Source organism: Solanum dulcamara, chromosome 6, assembly GCF_947179165.1.
Source record: "Solanum dulcamara chromosome 6, daSolDulc1.2, whole genome shotgun sequence".
In the NCBI taxonomy this organism is placed as follows: domain Eukaryota; kingdom Viridiplantae; phylum Streptophyta; class Magnoliopsida; order Solanales; family Solanaceae; genus Solanum; species Solanum dulcamara.
Window position 1 is genome coordinate 15,588,107 of NC_077242.1, and position 25,558 is coordinate 15,613,664.

General features: G+C 34.6%; 1 protein-coding gene across 1 annotated transcript; it reads left to right on the forward strand.

Annotated features, from left to right (window-relative positions):
* The first annotated feature begins 8,072 nt into the window (after positions 1 to 8,072).
* Positions 8,073 to 9,764, forward strand: LOC129892590 (zeatin O-glucosyltransferase-like). The gene has a single exon (XM_055968168.1). The coding sequence runs from the start codon at positions 8,230 to 8,232 to the stop codon at positions 9,607 to 9,609; it is 1,380 nt and encodes a 459-aa protein (XP_055824143.1). The 5' UTR covers positions 8,073 to 8,229; the 3' UTR covers positions 9,610 to 9,764.
* The last annotated feature ends 15,794 nt before the right edge of the window (positions 9,765 to 25,558 follow it).

Below are 25,558 nucleotides of genomic sequence, written 5' to 3' on the forward strand. Positions count from 1 at the left end.
GTGAACATATCCGCCAAATTGTCACTTGAACGAATTTGTTGGACATCTATTTCACCCTTCTTTTGAAGATCATGAGTGAAAAAGAATTTTGGTGAAATATGTTTTGTTCTGTCTCCTTTGATGTATCCTCCCTTCAGTTGAGCTATACATGCAACATTGTCTTCATACAATATTGTTGGAGCGTCTTTTGTCAAAGAAAGACCACATGTTTCTTGAATGTGTTCAGTTATTGATCTTAACCAAACACATTCTCGACTTGCTTCATGAATGGCTATTATCTCTGCATGATTTGAGGAAGTGGCAACCATAGTTTGCTTTGTTAAACGCCATGATATAGCTGTACCACCACATGTAAATAAATAGCCTGTTTGCGATCGACCTTTATGGGGATCAGATAAATATCCCGCATCTGCATAACCGATCAATTGTGACATGGAATCATTTGAGTAAAACAATCCCATATCAATGGTACCTCGAAGGTATCTGAATATATGCTTAATTCCATTCCAGTGTCTGCGTGTTGGTGAAGAACTAAATCTTGCTAACAAGTTTACTGAGAAAGCTATATCTGGTCTAGAATTGTTGGCAAGATACATTAATGCACCAATTGCACTAAGGTATGGTATTTCAGCACCAATAAGTTCTTCATCATTTTCATAAGGCCGAAATGGATCTGTATTAATATCAAGAGATCTCACAACCATTGGAGTACTCAATGGGTGTGCTTTATCCATATAAAATCTCTTTAAAATATTTTCAGTATATGTTGACTGATGGACAAATATCCCATTTGTAAAATGTTCAATTTGTAGACCAAGACAAAATTTTGTCTTTCCAAGGTCTTTCATTTCAAACTCCTTTTTCAGGCATTTTACTGCCTTTGAAAGTTCTTCCGGAGTTCCAATAATATTCAAATCATCAACATATACTGCTATTATGACAAATTCAGATTTAGACCTTCTCATAAAGACACAAGGGCAAATTGGATCATTTTTATATCCTTCTTTTAGCAAATATTCGCTAAGACGATTGTACCACATTCGCCCTGATTGTTTCAACCCGTACAAGGATTTCTGAAGCTTTATTGAACAATTTTCTCGAGAATCCTTGTATGCTTCAGGCACTTTGAACCCTTCGGGAATTTTCATAAAAATGTCGTGGTCCAATGAGCCATATAAATAGGCAGTGACCACGTCCATTAAGTGCATTTCAAGCTTTTCATGAACTGCCAAATTCATTAGATACCTGAAAGTAATTGCATCCACCACAGGAGAATATGTTTCCATATAGTCAATGCCAGGTCTTTGAGAAAAACCTTGGGCTACAAGTCGTGCTTTATATCTTACGACTTCACCCTTTTCATTTCGTTTACGCACAAAAACCCATTTGTGCCCTACTGGCTTGACACCTTCAGGTGTTCGAACTATTGATCTGAAAACTTCACGTTTTTCAAGTGAAGTTAACTCTGCTTGAATTGCATCCTTCCATCTTGGCCAATCATTTCTCTGTCTGCATTCATCGACAGATTTTGGTTCAAGATCCTTATCTTGTTGCATTATTTCAATGGCAACATTATATGCAAAAATATTATCGACCACAATATCATTTCGGTTCCACCGTTTTCCTGTCGAGACATAACTTATTGAGATTTCTTCATTCTCATTATTTTCAGGTACTTGGACCTCCTCGGTGGTATCACCATTTGTTGTGTCTCTGGGCTCTTCTTGAGCACTCGCCTCCAAATTATGATCATCTTGATCATTTATTCCTTTCCTTTTTCGAGGATTTTTATCTTTGGAATCAAATGGTCTTCCACGTTTTAAGCGTGGTCTAGACTCATTTGCCTGAATAAGTTGTCCTACCGGGACATCAACTCGAACTTGAGCATTAGCAGCTGGGATATGCGATTTAGTAACCCGTGGAAGGTTAGTAAATGCATCCGGCAGTTGATTTGCAATATTCTGCAAATAAATCATCTTTTGAACTTCTTGCTCACAATTATTTGTTCGAGGATCTAAATGAGATAGTGGCAATGAATTCCAATCTATCTCATTTTTCAACTGCTTATGTTCTCCCCCTAATGTTGGGTATACTGATTCATCAAAATGACAATTAGCGAATCTTGCCGTAAATAAATCTCCAGTCATAGGTTCCAGATATTTTATAATAGAAAGAGATTCATACCCAACATATATTCCCAACCTTCTTTGGGGACCCATCTTTGTGCGGTGCGGTGGAGCAATTGGGACATATACCGCACATCCAAATATTCTAAGATGGGATATATTTGGCTCCCTTCCAAATGCCAACTGTAATGGAGAAAATTCATGATAATTTGTTGGCCTTACGCGCACAAGTGCTGCTGCATGCAAAATAGCATGCCCCCATACTGAAGTAGGAAGTTTTGTCCTCATTAGCAATGGTCTAGCTATCCATTGGAGGCGTTTAATCAATGATTCTGCTAGACCATTTTGAGTATGTACATGAGCGACCGGATGCTCAACTTTTATTCCAATCGACATACAATAATCATTAAATGATTGAGATGTGAATTCACCAGCATTATCAAGACGAATTGTCTTTATTGCATAATCTGGAAATTGTGCTCTTAACCTTATAATTTGAGCTAACAATCTCGCAAAAGCCATGTTGCGAGTTGATAATAAGCACACATGTGACCATCTTGTAGATGCATCTATCAAGACCATATAATATTTAAATGGTCCACATGAAGGGTGAATTGGCCCACATATATCACCCTGTATACGTTCCAGAAACGCAGGGGATTCAATCCCAACCTTAGTTGCTGATGGTTTGATAATCAGTTTTCCTTGGGAACAAGCAACACAAGAGAATTCCTTAGATTGAAGAATTTTCTGATTCTTCAAAGTGTGTCCATGTGAATTCTCAATAATTCTGCGCATCATATTATAACCGGGATGGCCCAACCGGTCATGCCAAATGATAAAATCATTAGAATCAGTAAACCTTTTGTTTACAATGGCATGTGATTCAACAGTACCAATATTTGTATGGTACAACCCAGAAGAAAGTGCAGGTAATTTTTCGTGCATAATTTTCTTCTCCATATTTATTGTAGTAATATAAAGGTATTCAACATTTCCTTCATTTGCAGTCTCAATATGATAGCCATTTTGGCGAATAACCTTGAAACTTAACAAGTTTCTTTGAGACTTACTACAATATAATGCATTATCAATTACCAATATCGTTCCTCCAGGTAGTAATAAGGCTGCTTTTCCAGAGCCTTCAATTAATTTTGTACTACCAGATATTGTATTGACATAGGCCTTTTTCATAATCAAATGACAAAAATATTTCTTTTCTTTTAATATCGTATGAGTTGTGGCACTATCCAAAATACACATATCTCCATTATTCATCTTGAATCCAATTGAAGACTGATAAATTTATTTATCTTCATAAAATAAAAATGCATTGTAAGAAATAAAATAAGTAACAATTTTGCTAGAAAAACATAAGTCCCTTTTTTTTTTTAAAGTTAAATTATGGTAATTTAGAATTTAAAAAATTATATGATTCAATTATGATGAATGTTACAATAATTTAGTTTATGGAATTATATACTTATTAACCTTAAATAAATATTATACACAAGTATTAAAAACAAATATATTATAAAATATTAATATAATATTATTCATCATGTATAGATAATTTGTTTATTGACAAAAATAATACAATCATTATATATTATTAATGTCTAAAACATTAACAAGAATAAACAGTTAGTATAATGACATTAAATAAGGCGAATATTATTTTTAGTAACAATATGATATTAAGATTAAATAATAGCACACTAATAGTAATTAATTACAACATTGTAAAATAGCACAATTTAATAAACAATATACAATTATCATAAAAATGTGACCTTGATTATTTATTTTTTTTTCTTCAAATACATAAACGTAAAAACACAATAATTCGAAGTACATGATAACATATTGAAAAACATGAAATTAAACATCAATTAAGATCCTTAAAAAAATCTTCAACCTCCAAATGAGTAATATCATTGAGGTCATTAAAATCATCATCCCTTAAGGCCAGATTTGTTTCAATATTATCATTATTCAAAGGCCTTGCCTTAACATTATTTTCGAACGCCAAGTGTGACTCTATCCGAGCATTAGAAGAAGAGGCACCACCTCTATTTGCCTTTTTTTTAAAAGAATTTTGATAAAGTCTTACAAAATGCTCAGGCGTCCGACATTCATTTTTCCAGTGGCCTTTCATGCCACAACGATGACAGTTACTTTTTGAAGGGCCATTTTGAGAACTGATATTGTTCTCCCTTTTATGTTGACCACCACAACGACGATTATTATATCGTCCTCTGCCATTGCCACGCCCACGCACATTATTGTGACCTTGATATTTATTATGTCTTCTTTCAGACTGGCCATGTGCTTTTACCATATTTGCCTCCGGTAACGGAGCAGTTCCAGTGGGACGGGCTTCATGATTTTTCATTAAAAGGGCATTATGTTGTTCAGCCACCAGAAGGCATGATATCAATTCAGAGTATTTTTTAAAACCCTTTTCACGGTATTGCTGCTGTAATATTACATTAGAGGCATGAAAAGTAGTTAGTGTCTTTTCTAACATGTCCTCATCATTTATATTTTCCCCACATAATTTTAATTGGGAAGTTATTCTAAATACAGCAGAATTATACTCAATTACGGTTTTAAAATCTTGAAACCGTAAGTGCATCCACTCATAACGAGCCCTTGGCAATACCGTTGCCCTGAGGTGGTCATACCTCCCTTTTAAGTCTTTCCACAATTCAAGTGGATCTTTCACTGTCAAGTATTCCATTTTTAGGCTTTCATCTAGATGATGACGAAGGAAAATCATAGCCTTTGCTTTATCCTGACTTGATGCTGTATTTCCTTCAATTATAGCATCACCAAGACCCTTAGCGGTAAGGTGAATTTCAGCATCAAGTACCCATGACAAATAATTTTTACCAGAAATATCAAGTGCCACAAATTCCAATTTTGACAAGTTTGACATGATGAAAATTAATTTGAAAGTAACAAAGATAACTTAAAAATTAAATTTCTTTAGTAGATATACCTGATATAGAAGTTAATTTTCTGAAAAATTAGAGCTTCGTGCTGATAACGTGTTGTAAATTAACTTACTTGACAATTTTGTAAAGGAAGAAGAACAAGAGAGTAATATAGAAAGTATTAATAGAGAGAGTAGTAATATGAGAGAGTAATAGTAATTCTCTTCTTTTATATGTTTTGTGTATTTTTACATTGAAGTTTAAGGCTATATTTATAGTCATATTTACAAGTGGAGGAAAAATATTAGTGGCAATTTACCCACTTAAAAAGTAAATGGACTATCCACAATTTTAAGTGGACAACCATTTTACTTGGTTGATAATATATTGCAAACTTTAGTAAACTCTAATTTCAAATATAACCCTATATTATATTCTTCAAGGAGTGGAGCAAAAATAAAATTTGGACGTTTGCTAATTAAACTACTTTCATTATTTATTTTTATTTGTTTATCATTTTAAACAAATAAAAACAATTGTCTTCTTTAAACAAACTACTTTGTTTCTTCTTTAAGCCTCTAATGTACCAATCAATTTTTTATCCTCTGCTTTAATGTACTACTCCCTCGGTTTCAAAAATAATTGTCCATTATTGACACAGAATAAAAATTAAAAATTAATAAATAATAAAGGTAATTTTATCAAATCATTCTTATTAAATATAAATCATCTAAACCTTGAAAAATAATTATTATTTAATAATAAGGAGACAATCTGATAAACTATTTATTGATTTTAAAAATTGAATAAGTACTATTAAATATTCTAAAATAATACAGTGAATAAGTAAATACGAGTATCAATGTTTTTGGATCCTCAAAAAAATAGAAAAGATAAATTAGTTTTAAAAATTCCGTCAAACATGAATAAAAACGTTTTCAAAATTTGAATGATTGAAATTGTTGTGAAAGTGCTATAGATGGTTTTGGATGTGTTTAATTTCAAGGAGTGGACCAGAAAATCATTTTTGGACGTTTACTAATTAAACTCTTTTTCCCAGTGGCCCGACAAACCAAATGCTTTTGAAAGCAATCTATGAGTTCTAGCTAAAAAGAATGAATATCATTTATTTGAGGAATTGACATATAAATAAAATATAATATATAAATCAACTAACAATTAAATCATTCATAAATAAATTAAAGTAGGAATAGATTTATAATTAGATAGTCAACTTTAAATATTAATTTTCAAAAAGAATTCAAACGTATTTGTACATTACGTAAAAGAACAATTTTTTGTTCTTATTTTTCTCGATCAGTAATTAGAGGTGCAATATTTTTTACAAAGATAAATATGATCTTTTAAGCACAATAAGTCACATAATTACTTAAAATATTTTAAAATTTTAAATATCTTATACTTTAATTTTATCTTTATTTTATTTTTCATTCGCACCAAAAAATTATTTTAAAATTATCAAGTCAAATCAAATTGAAGTTGAATAAATTGAACGGAACCAAATTAGTTTAATTTGATATTTGATGCACACTTTTTTAAAATTGAAAACCAAAGAATCAAATCAAAATTTAATAAAACCAAATTATAGAATCGAATGCCCACCCTATATGAATTAAAGGTGGTAAATTTAATAAGAAAAGGACGTTTATGTCCCACAATGATGTACATAAGAGATGCAATTTTCTTGGAACAGAGTAAGTAGAAAAATTTGGCTTAACTACCTTGCGTATTATATATATATATATATAAAGAGAACCTTTAAACGACAAATATGAATCAAGGGTGGTAAATTTAATAAGAAAAGGACTTTTACGTCCCAAAATGCTGTACATAAGAGAGGCAATTTTCTTGGAACTCCAATAAGCAGAAAAATTGTACGACTATGTTTTCCATAATGACTTTGTTTTGTCCCATATTATCTTCGTCAAAATGGAAATTATTAATTAACGTATATAATTTAAAAATTAGAGTTAACCTTTTCCTTTTTAGCTTTTGAACGTGTTTGTCTAATGCTAACTTTAAGCCATAAAGTTTTTAAAGTCAGTCAAAAATGAAAAGTTAAGATTCTTAACTTTTTTTTTTAAGTGCTTAAAGTCATTTTCTTTGACCATGAAAATTACTTTTATATCCCTTATATTTTAACTAAATTCTCAAACTACCCTTTTTATTCTTCTAATCCTAAAATTCGCATCATTTTCTTCAGCACTTTTATCCAAACACTCAACTGCTTATTTATAAAAATAACTTTCAGCACCTCAAAGTTCTAAAAGCACTTCATACATAAAAGTTACTTTTTTTTAACTCCATCGAAATAGATTCTAAATTTCAAAATGGATCATCATCTTAAGACAATGGCTTTATTGAAATTTTATACCGAAAGAGTGGCATTTTCATCGCAACATGTTTCGAGGCTTCTGGTGGTAGCTGTTGTCGCTTTATCTTTTTTGCTTTATTGGTCTACTTTTATTTTTGTTTGTTTTTTTCAAAATATTTTTGTTTTCTTTTGAGTAAGCTATGATAATGTTCCTATCATTTTTTTACTACGTAATTTCATATTATTGGAGATAATTTTGGATGAAACAAACCTATTACAATTGTTAAATATTAAGTTGATTTACGTAAAAGGAAAAGGTTAACTCTCTTATTTTATTTACTTAAATTCAATTAAGGATCGACCCATACATGATATTTTAATTTTATTTAAGATGTTAAACACGAAGCATTATTTTTTAAATATGTTTAGTGAGTTGAAAGACCACACATTTATATTAAAATTATATGCTGATCTTTTTTTTAATCTCAAGTACTAGCTAATTGAGTTGTTATTTCTCAGCTCTTTCGCCACTCAATCATTATAATAAGATATAATACATTACTTATTATTACAATGTAAATTTGTGTTGAAAATTGTACTATTGATTTCCAACTTTTACTTCTACTAAATTTTATCTCCAAAATTGGAGTGTGTAAAAAAAAGTATAGGTTCCCAAATCTCTATGCAGATTGCTTCGTTGAGTGGCACATGCAAATATGCAATAGGTTCCCAAATCTCTATAAATTCTTGCTAAGAGTAACACTGTCGATGCAAAAATTTCCAAGTCTTAAAGAAACAAAACAATACCTAGTCCTAAAAATTTCCTCCTATGGATAACATAGTGAAACAAGATGATGTAGCTGTAGTGATAGCCCCATTACATCTTCAAAGCCATCTCCGACAACTTCTCCATTTTGCCTGCCGAATTTCCTCCTACGGTCTACCAGTTTACTATCTTGGCTCAGCCTCCTCCAATTGTCAAGTTAGGCAACACTCCACTACCTTAAATCCTTCTGACATAGCCAAGATCCACTTCCATGACCTCCAAATTACTACTCAAGATCCTCCTCTAGATATCCCCATGCATATTTGGTATGCTTCTATGCGTTCACGTGAACCTATTGCTTCTTTTCTTAGAGATATCTCCTCTAAGGCAAGACGAGTTGTCGTTATACATGATCTTTTAATGTCCTATAATGTTCAGGATATTTCTTCCATCCCCAATGGAGAATCATATGTATTTCACTGCCTTCCCATTTTTGATATGTATTGTAGTCACTATGCTGCAGTAGCGGGGTTGCCTATTCCACTTGAAGAAGAAATTTTAAAGAAGTTACCCTCCAATGATGGATGTTACAACCCTGAGGACGTCATGCACCATTCAAAGTATCTGTCACAATGCATGGGAATGAACGCTGGTGATATCTTTAATACAAGTCAAGTAATTGAAGGTACCGCTTTTATTGATTCGATGGCACATATTGCGTGCATGCAAAACAAGAAGCTATGGGCACTCGGGCCGATTTTCCATACACAAGAAGATCATAAGATCGAAAACAAACACCCATGTTTGGATTGGCTAAATAAACAACCTCCAAAATCAGTTCTGTACGTATCTTTTGGAACATCCACTTCATTTTCAGCTGAACAAATCAAGGAGATTGCAATTGGTTTAGAGCTAAGTAAACATAAGTTCATATGGGTATTTAGACATGCTGATAAAGGAGATCCCGTTACCAATAAATGCGAACAGAATAGAACAGGAGTACTTGAATTGCCTGAAGGATTTGAAGAAAGGGTAAAAGGTGTGGGCTTAGTCGTGAGAGAATGGGCACCCCAACAAGAAATCTTGGCTCATTCGTCTACCGGTGGGTTCATGAGCCATTGTGGATGGACTTCCTGCTTAGAAAGTATAATTGCAAGCGTTCCAATAGCTGCTTGGCCTATCCAATTTGACCAACCAAAAAATGGTTTTTTGGTTACAGAAATATTGAAAATAGGCCTGCATGTTAGATTGTGGGAGAAACGGGATGAGCTAGTGACTGCATCCACCATTCAAAATATAGTGAGAAAATTAATGTCATCGAAAGAAGGTGATATGATGAGAAAAATAGCGCAAGAACTAAGCAAGGCCGTAAGGCGGTCTACGGAGAAAGGTGGTGTTTCTCGAATGGAATTGGAGTCTTTTGTGGCGCATATCACAAGATAAAATGTTACTTGTTTCGTGTTCTGAATGTTATTGCTATTAAGTATTTTGGTTGCATTCTTAGTAATTTGTTTAACGGGGTTGATTGCTCTTTCTTGAATACTATATTGAGATTAAGGAGCTTATGAACAATTAATAAAAAGAGTCCCTTTTTTGTTCTTTTCTGTTTTCTTTTTTTGTGTGTATTTTCTGTCTCTTGAATTTGGGTAATAGGCTCAAATGAGTTATTTGTAATTTGTTGGAATTTATCAATAAAAGATTGAAATTTGACCAAAATACAGAACGATTAATCAAAGTCTCCTATCTTTTGTCTATTGTTGCGTTCAAATACACATGCAAATGTATGTAATCGTCAAATAATACAGAATTTTAAGTCTAAATATTGTACCCACATTAAACTAATGTTTATTGTTTATTCAAGTAATAAAATTCAAAGGTTGTCGTACTAATACTAAAAGTAAAAAGAAGCAAACTAATGAACAACTAACACATAAAGAACATATTTTTACATAATCAATGAATAAATTTGATCTAGGGTTATGAATTTGCTAGCAATCATGTTAAGTGATTTGAATCAACTTTTCGGGTTACTAGTTGCAAGTTAGTTTAACGGGTATATTCTTATCCGTGTTATTGAGTAATTCCCCTTTCCCTATAAGCTCGCAATCAAGCTCTAATTCTTCATTTCCTTTCTCAAGTTCAATTTACGAATAACAAATAGCATTTGAAAGATGATCAAGCAATCAAATAATTAAAGCTTAATCAATTCAAGCTCATACCACAACAATCATGAAGCTATCATAATCTTAGAACGAAAAATTTAACTTCACATAGACAATAAATGGTGCAGATTTATTTAGTTAGTCACAATCTTTTAATCATAGTAGAACCTTCTCTCTAGTTAAAAAAATAAATTGATTGGTGAAATTAATTCAAAGCAAATAATTGATTGAGATGTAACATCTCTTCTGTCTTTTTCTTCCGTTTCAATCTGCATAATTTCTGAGTGCATGTGCTGTGAGGTCAATTTACGTTGTCTGAGAAAGGAAATGAGTTTTCAAAATGTAATGACATGAAGGTCATTTTTGAAATTTTTCATAAAATGACCGTCTTATCCTTATTTTAGTTCTCCCGAGTCGTTTTTGAATTGATATTGGGTGTTAGTTTTTAAAAAATCCTATGAAAAGTTGAGTCTTTGAAAATTTTGAGTTTTCATAAGCTTTAAGTGTTCAAAACTAGTATTTGGGGTCAACCGGAGCTACGGGTATCGGAATGGAATTCCGTCGATTCCAGTAGCTCCGCAATGTGGAAATTTCTCTAGGAAAGTTTACGAAATCAGTTTTGAAGTTGCAACGAAGATTTGAGGTCTTGAGTTGGGAATTTGAGAAATTTTAGGCTAAGGTTTGAGTTTGTTCAATTTTTAGAGTTTCGATACTCAGAATGGAATTCCGATTATTCCGTTGAATTCGGAGGATGGTTTTTGGTTTACAAGAAGTGTTGGTTGAATTTTTAGAGGTCTCGAGTCCATTTTGGTATTTTGAAGGCCTAAATTGGTTTAGTTGCGACTTTTCGAGTTTCAGGTTAAGGAGACCTCAAATTCAAATTTTCATAATTTCATCAGCTCCGGAATGACCAAATTAAGTTGGTAGCATTATCTACACGTGTATCAAGGCAATTGATATGAGTTTGAGGCCATTTGACGTTTTTGACTTTGAAAGTTAGCTTACGGTTGACTTTGGTCAACATTCTTGGAAAATGCGCTTGGATGAAAATTCTGACAACGCGGTTAGTTTCAGAATATTGAGTTTGGTCTAGAACGACCCTTCATTAGCTTTTCGAGGCTCCCGATCTAATCTCGAGGCCCGTTGTGGAATGTGGCTTAAAATGGTACTTGGGTGTGGGATCCACTTTTTATTAAAATGACCTCGTATGGGAATTTTGAATGCTCCATTGAGTTTGGAACATCAAATTTAGTGGGGGTAAAATATCTAGTTTAGTTTTATCGGGTTCTGAACGAATTCCGAGGGTCCGTTCAAAGACTTTAAATATAGCAAAAAATAGAAAATCTAGTGCATAGTGCAGATATTTTTTCAGCTTTTCTCTAAACTTTGAACCTCGATTTCTTGAGTTTTTCAAGTTCAAATCTGAAGATTCAAGAGTCTATCTTTAAGAGATTTTCACGAGGAATCCGTTGGTGTGCTCGGAATCTTGAGGGGATGGATTCGTGTGAGGTAAAATCTTAAATTTATCCGCTGTTTTTCTCATTTTTGAGCAAGATTTCCTATGAAAATTTGAAATTCGATTTTGTGGTCGTTTTAACTTCATTTTCAGTGATTCTTTGTCACGCCCCGAGAGGGAACCCTAGGCGTGGCCGGCACTCAGAAATCATATCTGGCCTCCGAGAGAACCACTTGGTCTCATCACTCATTCGTTTATCAACAGAAGAGTTAAGTGAAAATAAGAATACTTATTTAGGCTCGCCATCATCAACATCAAATGAAAGAAATAATCCTTAGAAGAAGTAGTTTCAAAGGAGAACTACTCCAATTACATCATCAAACTATGCCTATGAAGCCTCTAACACTATCAGACGATGCCAATGACATGTCCATGGCTACCTTAAAAGAAACATAATACTCAACAATAATAAAAAGATAAAGAGTTCCTCCGAATACAAAAAGAACTCACCAAATAATTGGCAAGTAATGATCTTCGACGATGCGCCTGTTGAGGATCTCTAACACCTGTATATGCATCATAAAATGGTGCAGGCGAATGACGTTAGTACATGGAATGTACGAGTATGTAAAATAGCAGGAAAGTAAGGACAGATATCAAGAAACTCCTTTCAGGAAGATTCAGCTAAGAACTCAACATCATCTCAACATCAATATGTAATGCAAGTTTAAAAATAATAATAATAAACAATGCTTACTCAGTTGGTAGTTTTTCTAACCGACAACCACCACTTATGAGCAAGTGATGATACAACGAAGCGATGTCGTTGCCACATTCATCCAATACCTTTCCAGGGTAAAGGACATCACCATCTTGGATCCAATCATCAAATTCCTCTTTTTGGGACTTAAGAGGCATAGCCTCCATCCTACGTTGGCTACGTAGTTCTGGGGTTTGAGTCAATTAAACTCTTATCCAACTCGGTGCTAAATACTACTACTCCCAAAATATGTGCTCATATTAACCTCATCGTCTAGTCTTATTGGATTTTTATTTAAAACATCAAACTCATCTCATTACCTTTTCATCATTCATTACACTTCAAAACATCATTTACATCTCATCAAAATATCTTGCTCAAAACATCATTTAATCCAAAGAATCAAATTTATTTAAACTCAATTTGTTTGCTCTTTCAAAACTCAAAAAAATACATATATAGTATTAATTCAAATAACTCTTTTTGACAATGAATATTAAAAGCCAATATTTTTATTCAAAACACGCGTAAAAATATTAATGAACATCAAATTAATTAGGATTAATGGGAAAGTAGCCACGAACAATAATTCCAATAATATGAGAGATAAAAATAATAATAATCTCAATGCATAAATATATCTAACTCAATAGAAGAAGAATTAACTCATTTAGAATTCAAGAATTATGGTAAAACTCAACTATAACTCAATTACGATGAATTTAAATATTGGGCGCATGAACGAACTAAATCCAATTCTATGAATAACCTTACATACCTAGAATCCGAAGCTTTACTCCAAATTGAAGAACTAAATGAACACTCTTGAACTCCTAACCTTTTGTCCTTACCGGTGCATTTTGTGTACTACTCGGAGTATAAGAATCATCGAAATAATATTTCTACACTACTAAAAACTAAAACTATATTTGAGAATGAGTAAAAAAGTGTATAGAGAGAAGAGTTGTTTGAGAAATTTTGATGAATAAAATGAGAAAATAAGGTGGATATTTATAGGTGTGAATGAATGATCTAACAATAAACAAAAATAATTACAAAGGGTGATCTTGAAAATTCAATGGAGGATTGTGATATCATGTGTGATGTCAAATGGAGGACTATTGATGTCATGGGTGATATCAAATGGATCTAGATCTTTCCATGATTGGTGAGATGAACCTTCTTTTCACGAAATACTCTTTTTCGGAGCTGCATTTGAATAAGATAACTTCTTCATTAGGATTTGGTGTCTTCATATGAATTGTAGAGCTAGAAGTCTACTTTCATATCTACCAATTTGGATCATTTTACAATGAGATATGATTTTTATTCTACAAATACTCTATTTTATCGGAGCACCATATCTTTTAAAAATTAATTTAGTTGACCTACATAGCCTCAGAATCATAAGAAATAGTCTTCACAAAAGTTATAGGTAATGATGTTAGAGTTATTTAGAAATTTGAATCACCTAATTTGGACCATCCTATGAAAAGTTATGCCAAAAATATAAATACAGCTTTTCGTCGAGAATTGAAACACCATATACAACATTTTAAGGGGTGTTACAATATTTCCGCCTTGGGATTATTTATCCTCGAATGAAGATGAAACTAGGAGACATCAAGAACGAATATTATCAAGACATCAATTTCTCAAAAAACTTCGATACTCAAATGCTCAAACAATATATACTCAAATAGTCAATGACTCAAACTCAAGAATACACATCGACTCAAAGGTAGAAGTAAGGAATATTACCTTGAATATCATCATCGGAAGGAACAAATAGATGAGGATATTTAGCCTTCATATATTCTTTATCTTCCCATTTAGCCTCTTCAACAAATTGATTTCGCCATAGGACTTTAACAGATGCCACTTCTTTAGTTCTTAATTTGCGAACCTGGCGATCAAGAATCTGAACTGGAATCTCTTCATAACTCAAACTCTCTTTCACCCCAATGCTATTAGTCTGGAAACAAGTGAAGAATCTCTTAAATACTTTTTAAGCATAGAGATGTGAAACACGGGATGAATAACTGTTAACTTTGGGGGGCAACTCCAATTCATAGGCTACATTACCAACCCTCTTCACAATCTGATAAGGACTAGTATTGCGGAGACTAAGATTTCCTTTCTTTCCAAATCCCATCACACCCTTCATAAGTGAAACTTTCAAGTATACCCAATCATACACTTCGAACTCTAAATCTCTCCTCCTAACATCAGTGTAGGATTTCTGGCAACTCTGAGCAGTCCTTAACCTCTCTTGAATGGTTTTCACCTTCTCCATAACTTGGTGAGCCAAGTCTGGTCCAATCAACTCAGCTTCACCAACTTCAAACCAACCAATAGGTGATCTGCATCTCCTCCTATACAGAGCTTCATAAGAAGCCATTTGAATACTCGAATAGAAGCTATTATTGTATGCAAACTCAATAAGAGGTAAATGATCATCCCAATTACCTTTGAAGTCGATGACACATGATCTCAATATATCCTCTAAAGTCTGTATCATACGCTCTGCCTGGCCGTCTATCTGCGGATGAAAAGCAGTACTAAGGTTCACACTTGAACCTAAACCCTTCTGAAATGACTTCCAAAATTGAGCAGTGAATTGAGCTCCCCTATCTGAGATGATAGAAAAAGGAACTCGATGCAGTCTAACAATCTCTCTAAGATATAGTCTGGCATAATCCTCTGCGGTGTCCGTAGTCTTAACCGGCAAGAAATGGGCCGATTTGGTCATCCTATCCACAATCACCCAAATAGAGTCATACTATTTGTGAGTTCGCAGTAAACCGATAATGAAGTCCATGTTGATCATCTCCCACTTCCATTCTGGGATTTCTATATTTTGAGCCACTCCACAAGGCCTTTGGTGCTCAACTTTAACTTGTTGGCAGTTCGGGCACTTAGATACAAACTCTGCTATATCTCTCTTCTTTCCACTCCACCAGTATACTTCTCTCAAGTCATGGTACATCTTTATCGAACCTGGATGGATGGAATACCTGGAATTATGAGATTTTACCATGATTCTCTCTCGAATGCCATCAACACTTGGAATACATAATCTCTTTTGATATATAAACACTCCATGTACCCCTTGGGCAAAAGCCATTACCTTCTATTTGTGAACCTCGTCTTTCAGTTGAAGGAGAATGGGGTCCTAATGTTGCTTTCTTTTCACCTCTGCAACTAGAGATGATTCAGCTCCATTCCGGACTATTGTACAACCCTCACTAGAGTTAATAAGTTGAACTCCCAAATGCGCAAGTCTATTTACTTCCTTTGCCAACTCCTTCTTTTCCTCTTCCACATGGGTCGTACTCCCCATGAATAACCTGCTAAGAGAATCGGCAACTAAGTTTGCTTTACCTGGGTGGTAGAGAATGCTCATGTCATAATCCTTAAGCAACTCTAGCCATCTCCTCTGCCTCAAGTTTAGTTCCTTCTGACTGAATACATACTGCAAGCTCTTGTGGTTCATTAATATATCCACATGTACACCATAAAGATAGTGATGCCATATCTTAAGAGCAAATACCACAGCTGCCAACTTAAGGTCATGAGTGGGGTAGTTCCTCTCATGGGTCTTAAGCTGTCTGGAGGCATAGAAAATGAACTTACCTTTCTGCATCAACACATATCCCAACCCAACTCTGGAAGCATCATAATAGATTACAAAATCATCCATTCCCTCATGTAGGGACAACACTGGAGCAGTATTCAATCTACTTTTCAACTCTTGAAAGCTTTTCTCACAAGCATAAAACCATTGAAACTTAGCCTTTTTATGAGTAACTTTAGTCAATGGTGAGGATATGGTTGAAAATCCCTCAACAAACCTCCTGTAGTAACCAGCCAAACCCAAGAAACTCCTTATGTTAGTTGGAGAGGTGGGTCTGGGCCAATTCTTAACTGCCTCAATCTTTTGACTATCAACTCGAATTCCATCACCAGATATAATATGGCCAAGGAACGCTACAGACACAAGCCAAAACTCACACTTCAAAAACTTAGTATACAACTCCCTCTCTTTGAGAGTTTGAAGGACAATCCTAAGGTGGTTAGCATGCTCACTCTTACTTCTAGAGTAGACCAAAATATCATTGATGAAGACAATCACAAACGTATCCAGGTATGGCTTGAATACCCGATTCATGAGGTCCATAAAAGCTACATGAGTGTTTATTAATCCAAAGGACATAACAAGAAACTCAAAATGACCATAGCGGGTTTGGAAAGCCGTCTTCAGGATGTCACATTCTCTCACTTTCAACTGATGATAGCCTGATCTGAGGTCTATCTTAGAAAAGCATGTGGCACCCTAGAGTTGGTCAAATAAATCATATATCCTAGGGAGAGGATACTTGTTCTTTATGGTGAACTTGTTCAGTTGCCGGTAATCAATGCACATTCTAAGAGACCCATCTTTATTTCGTACGAATAGGACAAGAGCACACCAAAGTGAGACACTTGGCTTAATAAATCCCTTATCTAGGAGATCTTTCAGCTATTCTTTCAACTCTTTCAACTCAACGAAGCCATCCTATAAGGAGGAATGGAAATAGGTTGTGTATCAGGAATGACATCAATACAAAATTCTATCTCTCTATCAAGAGGGATTCCGGGTAGATTCTCAAAAAAGACTTCAGGAATATCATTCACAACAGGAACTGACTCAAGAGATAGAGCCTAATAATTAATATTTTTGACTCGGACTATATGATATATACATACCTTAGAGATTAAATTTCTAGCTATAAGGTAGGAAATAAATTTAACCCTAGGCACTACAGAACTCCCCTTCCACTCTAAGATAGGCTCATTCAGAAATTGAAACTTGATAATTCGAGTTCTACAATCAACTGAGGTATAACAAATATAAAGCCAGTCCATGCCAAGAATCACATCAAAATCAACCATGTCTAACTCAACTAAGTCAGCCATGGTATCCCTGTGATAGATTCACACAATACAATCTCTATAGACCCTCTCAGCTATATACTCACCAATAGGAGTTGACCGCTGAAAGGCTCAAGAAGACACTCAAGAAGGATCTCAAATTTACAAGCCAAGTAAGGAGTCACAAAAAATAACGTAGCACACGGATCAAGTAATGGATACACATCAAAAGAAAGGACTTAGAGAATACCAGTAACAACATCGGGTGTATTCTCTTGGTATTGGCGACTACCCATAACATACAGACAGTTTGTTCCCCCGCCTGCACCTGAAGCTGCACCTCACTAATTACCTCTATTTTGCGGTGCAGCAAAAGAAAACTGAGCTCTACTACCTTCATCTCCCTATCTCTTTGAAGGACACTCATTCTGGAAGTGACATATCTTTCCACACCCGTAGAAAGCATTAGTTACCTCACGACACTCCCCAAAATAGAGCTTCCCACATCTAGCACACGGTGGCTTTCCTTTAGAACCCTAGCCACACTCACTTGGGACTGAGAACCTTGAGCTCGAAAGTTTTGGTGACTCAGCAACCTCTAGTCATACTTAGTATTAGGTGTAAAAGCACTTGTTGAGGAAGGTGTATAATTAGAAGACCTCTTCTGAAAGAAGGACTTATTACCCTTTCCTTGCTTCTGCTCGTTCTCATGCCCAACAGACTTAGTGTTCTTGCTTAATTGTTCCTCTCGGTCCTTTTTTTTGTCATCCTTAACCTTCTGAGCATACACCATCAATCTAGAAAAATCCATGTCAGATATCATTAACATTGCCTTACATTCTTTCTTTACATGTTTGCATGGGCTAAAGAAAAACTTCCTTATCTTGGCCCTCATATATGGAATCATTTCTAGGGAATATTTGGATAACTGAATAAACTTCAGACTATACTCCTTCACAGTCATGCTCTCCTGCTTGAGGTTCACAAACTACTCAACTTTTGCTTTACGTAGCTTTTGGGGAAAGAAGTTGTCAAGAAAGGCACTTTCAAACTCATCCCAAACTATAGGCCCAATATCCTCTCCGCGACTCTACTCCAACTGGCCATACCACACGTTTTCCACATCTTTGAGCTGGTAGGAAACCAACTCAACACACTCAACCTCGGTATTATACATCACTTTCAAGATCTTCCATATCTCATTAATGAAATTTTGACGATCCTCCTCAACCTTAGACCTTGTGAAAACTGGCGGGTTCATCCTTAGAAAATCTCTAATCCTTGTGGTGGAAGATGACTCTTGAGATCTAGAGATAGGAGTTGGTGAACTATGGTTACCCATATGTAAAGCTACCAGTTGAGTGAGCATGGCAATAACTCTTTTGAATTCCACCTCCGAAGTAGGAGTGGTCTGAACAGTAGATATTTTGTGTACCACAGTAGACCTTGCAGGTCGGCCCCTAGTTCTCGGTGGAGGCATCTCTGATTGTGGAACCTCAGTGCTGGCAGTGGTCCTCTAACTGGTTGTATGTTTAGGAGGCATGGTCTACAACGTATAAACACACAAATTAGAAGGAATTTTTATAGAGATAAACTTTATCGCACGAACTTAGATTATGAAATAGGTGAAATAATACCTAATGTCATATAGCCTCCTGATTATAAGTGTGGTGCACGACACACCCATAAGCAAGACTCTACTAGACACGGCTTCATAGACACCCTAGAACTCTTGAACTATGTGCTCTGATACCAAGTTTGGCCGGCACTCAGAAATCATATCTGGCCTCCGAGAGAACCACTTGGTCTCATCACTCATTCGTTTATCAACAGAAGAGTTAAGTGAAAATAAGAATACTTATTTAGGCTCGCCATCATCAACATCAAATGAAAGAAATAATCCTTAGAAGAAGTAGTTTCAAAGGAGAACTACTCCAATTACATCATCAAACTATGCCTATGAAGCCTCTAACACTATCAGACGATGCCAATGACATGTCCATAGCTACCTTAAAAGAAACATAATACTCAACAATAATAAAAAGATAAAGAGTTCCTCCGAATACAAAAAGAACTCACCAAATAATTGGCAAGTAATGATCTTCGACGATGCGCCTGTTGAGGATCTCTAACACCTGTATATGCATCATAAAATGGTGCAGGCGAATGACGTTAGTACATGGAATGTACGAGTATGTAAAATAGCAGGAAAGTAAGGACAGATATCAAGAAACTCCTTTCAGGAAGATTCAGCTAAGAACTCAACATCATCACAACATCAATATGTAATGCAAGTTTAAAAATAATAATAATAAACAATGCTTACTCAGTTGGTAGTTTTTCTAACCGACAACCACCACTTATGAGCAAGTGATGATACAACGAAGCGATGTCGTTGCCACATCCATCCAATACCTTTCCAGGGTAAAGGACATCACCATCTTGGATCCAATCATCAAATTCCTCTTTTTGGGACTTAAGAGGCATAGCCTCCATCCTACGTTGGCTACGTAGTTCTGGGGTTTGAGTCAATTAAACTCTTATCCAACTCGGTGCTAAATACTACTACTCCCAAAATATGTGCTCATATTAACCTCATCGTCTAGTCTTATTGGACTTTTATTTAAAACATCAAACTCATCTCATTACCTTTTCATCATTCATTACACTTCAAAACATCATTTACATCTCATCAAAATATCTTGCTCAAAACATCATTTAATCCAAAGAATCAAATTTATTTAAACTCAATTTGTTTGCTCTTTCAAAACTCAAAAAAATACATATATAGTATTAATTCAAATAACTCTTTTTGACAATGAATATTAAAAGCCAATATTTTTATTCAAAACACGCGTAAAAATATTAATGAACATCAAGTCAATTAGGATTAATGAGAAAGTAGCCACGAATAATTATTCTAATAATATGAGAGATAAAAATAATAATAATTTCAATGCATAAATATATCTAACTCAATAGAAGAAGAATTAACTCATTTAGAATTCAAGAATTAGGGTAAAACTCAACTATAACTCAATTACGATGAATTTAAATATTGGGCGCATGAACGAACTAAATCCAATTCTATGAATAACCTTACATACCTAGAATCCGAAGCTTTACTCCAAATTGAAGAACTAAATGAACACTCTTGAACTCCTAACCTTTTGTCCTTACCGGTGCATTTTGTGTACTACTCGGAGTATAAGAATCATCGAAATAATATTTCTACACTACTAAAAACTAAAACTATATTTGAGAATGAGTAAAAAAGTGTATAGAGAGAAGAGTTGTTTGAGAAATTTTGATGAATAAAATGAGAAAATAAGGTGGATATTTATAGGTGTGAATGAATGATCTAACAATAAACAAAAATAATTACAAAGGGTGATCTTGAAAATTCAATGGAGGATTGTGATATCATGTGTGATGTCAAATGGAGGACTATTGATGTCATGGGTGATATCAAATGGATCTAGATCTTTCCATGATTGGTGAGATGAACCTTCTTTTCACGAAATACTCTTTTTCGGAGCTGCATTTGAATAAGATAACTTCTTCATTAGGATTTGGTGTCTTCATATGAATTGTAGAGCTAGAAGTCTACTTTCATATCTACCAATTTGGATCATTTTACAGTGAGATATGATTTTTATTCTACAAATACTCTATTTTATCGGAGCACCATATCTTTTAAAAATTAATTTAGTTGACCTACATAGCCTCAGAATCATAAGAAATAGTCTTCACAAAAGTTATAGGTAATGATGTTAGAGTTATTTAGAAATTTGAATCACCTAATTTGGACCATCCTATGAAAAGTTATGCCAAAAATATAAATACAGCTTTTCGTCGAGAATTGAAACACCATATACAACATTTTAAGGGGTGTTACAATATTTCCGCCTTGGGATTATTTATCCTCGAATGAAGATGAAACTAGGAGACATCAAGAACGAATATTATCAAGACATCAATTTCTCAAAAAACTTCGATACTCAAATGCTCAAACAATATATACTCAAATAGTCAATGACTCAAACTCAAGAATACACATCGACTCAAAGGTAGAAGTAAGGAATATTACCCTGAACATCATCAAACTATGCCTATGAAGCCTATAACACTATCAGATGGTGCCAATGATATGTCCATGGCTACCTCAAAAGAAACATAATACTCAATAATAATAAAAGGATAAAGAGTTCCTCCGAATACAAGAAGAACTCACCAAATAATTGGAAAGTAATGATCTTCAACGATGCACCTGTTGAGGATCTCTAACACCTATATCTGCATCATAAAACGGTGCAGGTCGAATGACGTCAGTATATGGAATGTACGAGTATGTAAAATAGCAGGAAAATAAGGACATATATCAAGAAACTCCTTTCAGGAAGACTCAGCTCAGAACTCAACATCATCTTAACATCAATATGTAATGCAAGTTTAAAAATAATAATAATAAACAATGCTTACTCAGTTGGTAGTTTTTCTAACCGACAACCACCACTTATGAGCAAGTGATGATACAACGAAGCGATGTCGTTGCCACATCCATCCAATACCTTTCCGGGGTAAAGGATATCACCATCTTGGATCCAATCATCAAATTCCTCTTTTTGGGACTTAAGAGGCATAGCCTCCATCCTACGCTGGCTACGTAGTTCTGGGGTTTGAGTCAATTAAACTCTTATCCAAATCGGTGTTGAATACTATTACTTCTAAAATATGTTCTCATATTAACCTCATCGTCTAGTCTTATTGGAATTTTATTTAAAATATCAAACTCATCTCATTAACTCTTTTTCAATCATTACACTTCAAAACATCATTTACATCTCATCAAAACTTCTTGCTCAAAACATCATTTAATCCAAAAAATCAAATTCATTTAAACTCAATTCTTTTGCTCTTTCAAAACTCAATAAAATACATATATAGTATTAATTCAAATAACTCTTTTTGACAATGAATATTAAAAGCCAATATCTTTACTCAAAACACGCGTAAAAATATTCATGAACATCAAATCAATTAGAGTTCATGAGAAAGTAGCCACGAACAATTATTCCAATAATATAAGAGATAAAAATAATAATAATTTCAATGCATAAATATATCTAACTCAATAGAAGAAGAATTAACTCATTTAGAATTCAAGAATTAGGGTAAAACTCAACTATAACTCAATTACGATGAATTTAAATATTGGGCGCATGGACAAAATAAATCCAATTCTATGAATAATCTTACATACCTAGAATACGAAGCGTTACTCCAAATTGAAGAATTAAATGAACACTCTTGAACTCTAGGGCCTTTTGTCCTCACCGGTGCATTTTGTGTACTATCCGGAGTATAAGAATCATCAAAATAATATTTCTATACTACTAAAAACTAAAACTATATTTGAGAATGAGTAAAAAAGTGTATAGAGAGTAGAGTTGCTTGAGAAATTTTGATGAATAAAATTAGAAAATAAGGTGGATATTTATAGGTGTGGAGGAATGATCTAACAATAAATAAAAATAATTACAAAGGGTGATCTTGAAAATTTAATGGAGGATTGTGATATCATGGGTGATGTCAAATGGAGGACTATTGATGTCATGGGTGATATCAAATGAATCTAGATCTTTCCATGGTTGGTGAGATGAACCTTCTTTTCACGAAATACTCTTTTTTGGAGCTGCATTTGAATAAGATAACTTCCTCATTAGGATTTGGTGTCTTCATATGAATTGTAGAGCTAGAAGTCTACTTTCATATCTACCAATTTGGACCATTTTACAGTGAGATATGATTTTTATTCTACAAATACTCTATTTTATCGGAGCACCATATCTTTTAAAAATTAATTTAGTTGACCTACATAGACTCAGAATAAAAGAAATAGTCTTCACAAAAGTTATAGGTAATGATGTTAGAGTTATTTAGAAATTTGAATCACCTAATTTGGAATATCCTATGAAAAGTTATGCCAAAAATAAAGAAATGGTATTATTTTCGTCGAGAATTGAAACACACCACATACAACATTTTAGGGGGTATTACATTCTTGGGGATAAGTTGTAAGATTTTTTGTAAGGAACATCGTGTTATGATTAGTTTCACCCGTTGATGTGTTGTTTGAGATAAATTTCGTCCCTACGGGACTGCCCTTTTTCTTGAATTCTCTATTAACGGTGAAAATTATGTATGGGCTATTTTCCTTGATTTTGAGCATCAGAATGCGTTGTAATTTGGAATACAAGTTCATTAAGCTCAAATACACCTTTTCACAGAGTCGTTTTTGAGATTTTCATCGCGGGTCCCACAATTTCATATTAGACCTAATTGTGGGCCCATCTCCAAAAAATGTAGTTTTAGTGTCAAAATATTCATATTGATGAGGTGATCAACATTTTTATAGTGTGGAGGCATTTGGAGTTATTTTCGGAGCGAAAATCTATGAGAAAGTTAACTTGGAGCGCGCATGTTCATCTTCGAGGTGGGCTACGGTCTCCTTCTTTTGACTGAACTCTGTTAGATATCGTAGAGTATATTTGTCATGTAAATTAGGTGACTATTTACCGAGATTAGCTTTCTCCTCATCCGATTTCATTTTCTTGTTCCCGAGTGAGCTTTAGGCTTGAATAGTCCCGTAATATCCTTAGATTAGGTTGTGGGCCTTGGTTGTGGTGTTGACTTAGCATTGTTATCTTGTTTAGGGATGATATTGACGGTCTTAGGCTAGGTTTGAACCTTAGGTGATTTATCAGGTGTTTATTATCCTCGTATCTAGGTGTAGCTTTCGATAGGGCTTATTATGGATAGGATACCCTTTATGCTAGTTCCTGAGACCTCTAGGGCTCGTCGTAGCCATAGGTTTGGCTTAGTTGTGCTCATTGGGAGCTGAGGTAGCATAGTTTAGGGTAAGACGTCGATCATAGAGATATTTCTCCCCTTGCTGATTTTGAGTCATGTCTCGATTGTTCACTTTTGTTTAGCTGTGGCTTAGGATGCCTTTTTCTATTACTTTTTGATTGGGACCAAAGCCATGCTCGAGAAGCGACTGGATCCCAGGTGAATCCCTTTTTTCCCTGACAGTGTGGTTTAGCTCCATGTTACTGTATGTATTGTGTGTTTCATGTTTGGATGCTGGTGATGACATGCTTGCATTGATTGAGCATATTCACTAGTTTTGTGGTAGGATATCGGTATTTCATTGTTTTTTAACTACTATTTTTGAGAAGGATTTCTCACATGTTTACTACTTTTAAACTGGTTTTAAAGGGAGTCGTACCACCTGGATATTGGATACTAGTTTTGAGATCTATGAGGCATCGATGACGTACTCCTTTATACTACAATTTTAGAGGCATCGAGGATGCTTTCAGTTTTATAGATTTTCCTGCACGGCGTTGCCCTTTTATAAGTTGGCTATATCCAGGATGCCTTAGCCAGTACTTAATTATCTGGCACAACGTCACCTTTTCTACATCTGCTTGGCTGCTCGCTCTTTGGTACCATTACGAAGATTCTATATGTCTCTGTAAGACTTGGTTCGGGCCCAAGCAGTGTATACGGACTTTTTGCGTCCCCTATGGCCCCCTATAGCCAGTACACCACTGAACTGGATGAGGGAGTCGCATGGGTCCCATCTGGCAGGCCGGGGCCGGGGTCGGTCTATACACTTGTTGTTGTTGAACTCTTAAAGCCATCGATGATGTCACTGGTTTTTACTACAGACTTGCATTAATTAGCATTACCTATCACCAACATACTTGTATAGTGTGGTCCCTCGGTTTTTAGGGGGCCGGAGGTATGTTTGTTATTGTTTGTACCTTTCGAGGATATGGGCGTCCAGTTTGTTATTTTCTGATTTTACCTGTTCTTACCTCTTGTTGTACTTGTAGTTGGGTTGTAGGGTATCTTAGTTTGGGTTGTTGTTGTTGGGGTTTTTCTGTTAGAGTCAATTGGTTTGGTTCTTAGTTGATATGTGATTAACTATGATAGACAATGTTTTTGTCCTTGTTTAGTTGGCTTCTTTAGTGCTCCTTGCTGCAAATAGGTTGTGTCTTGCGCGTGTAGGTGCGTTCTTTGGCTCTGTCT

Coding starts and splice junctions, on each gene's coding strand:
- LOC129892590 (XM_055968168.1), top strand. CDS start 8,230: ATGGATAACATAGTGAAACAAGATGATGTAGCTGTAGTGATAGCCCCA.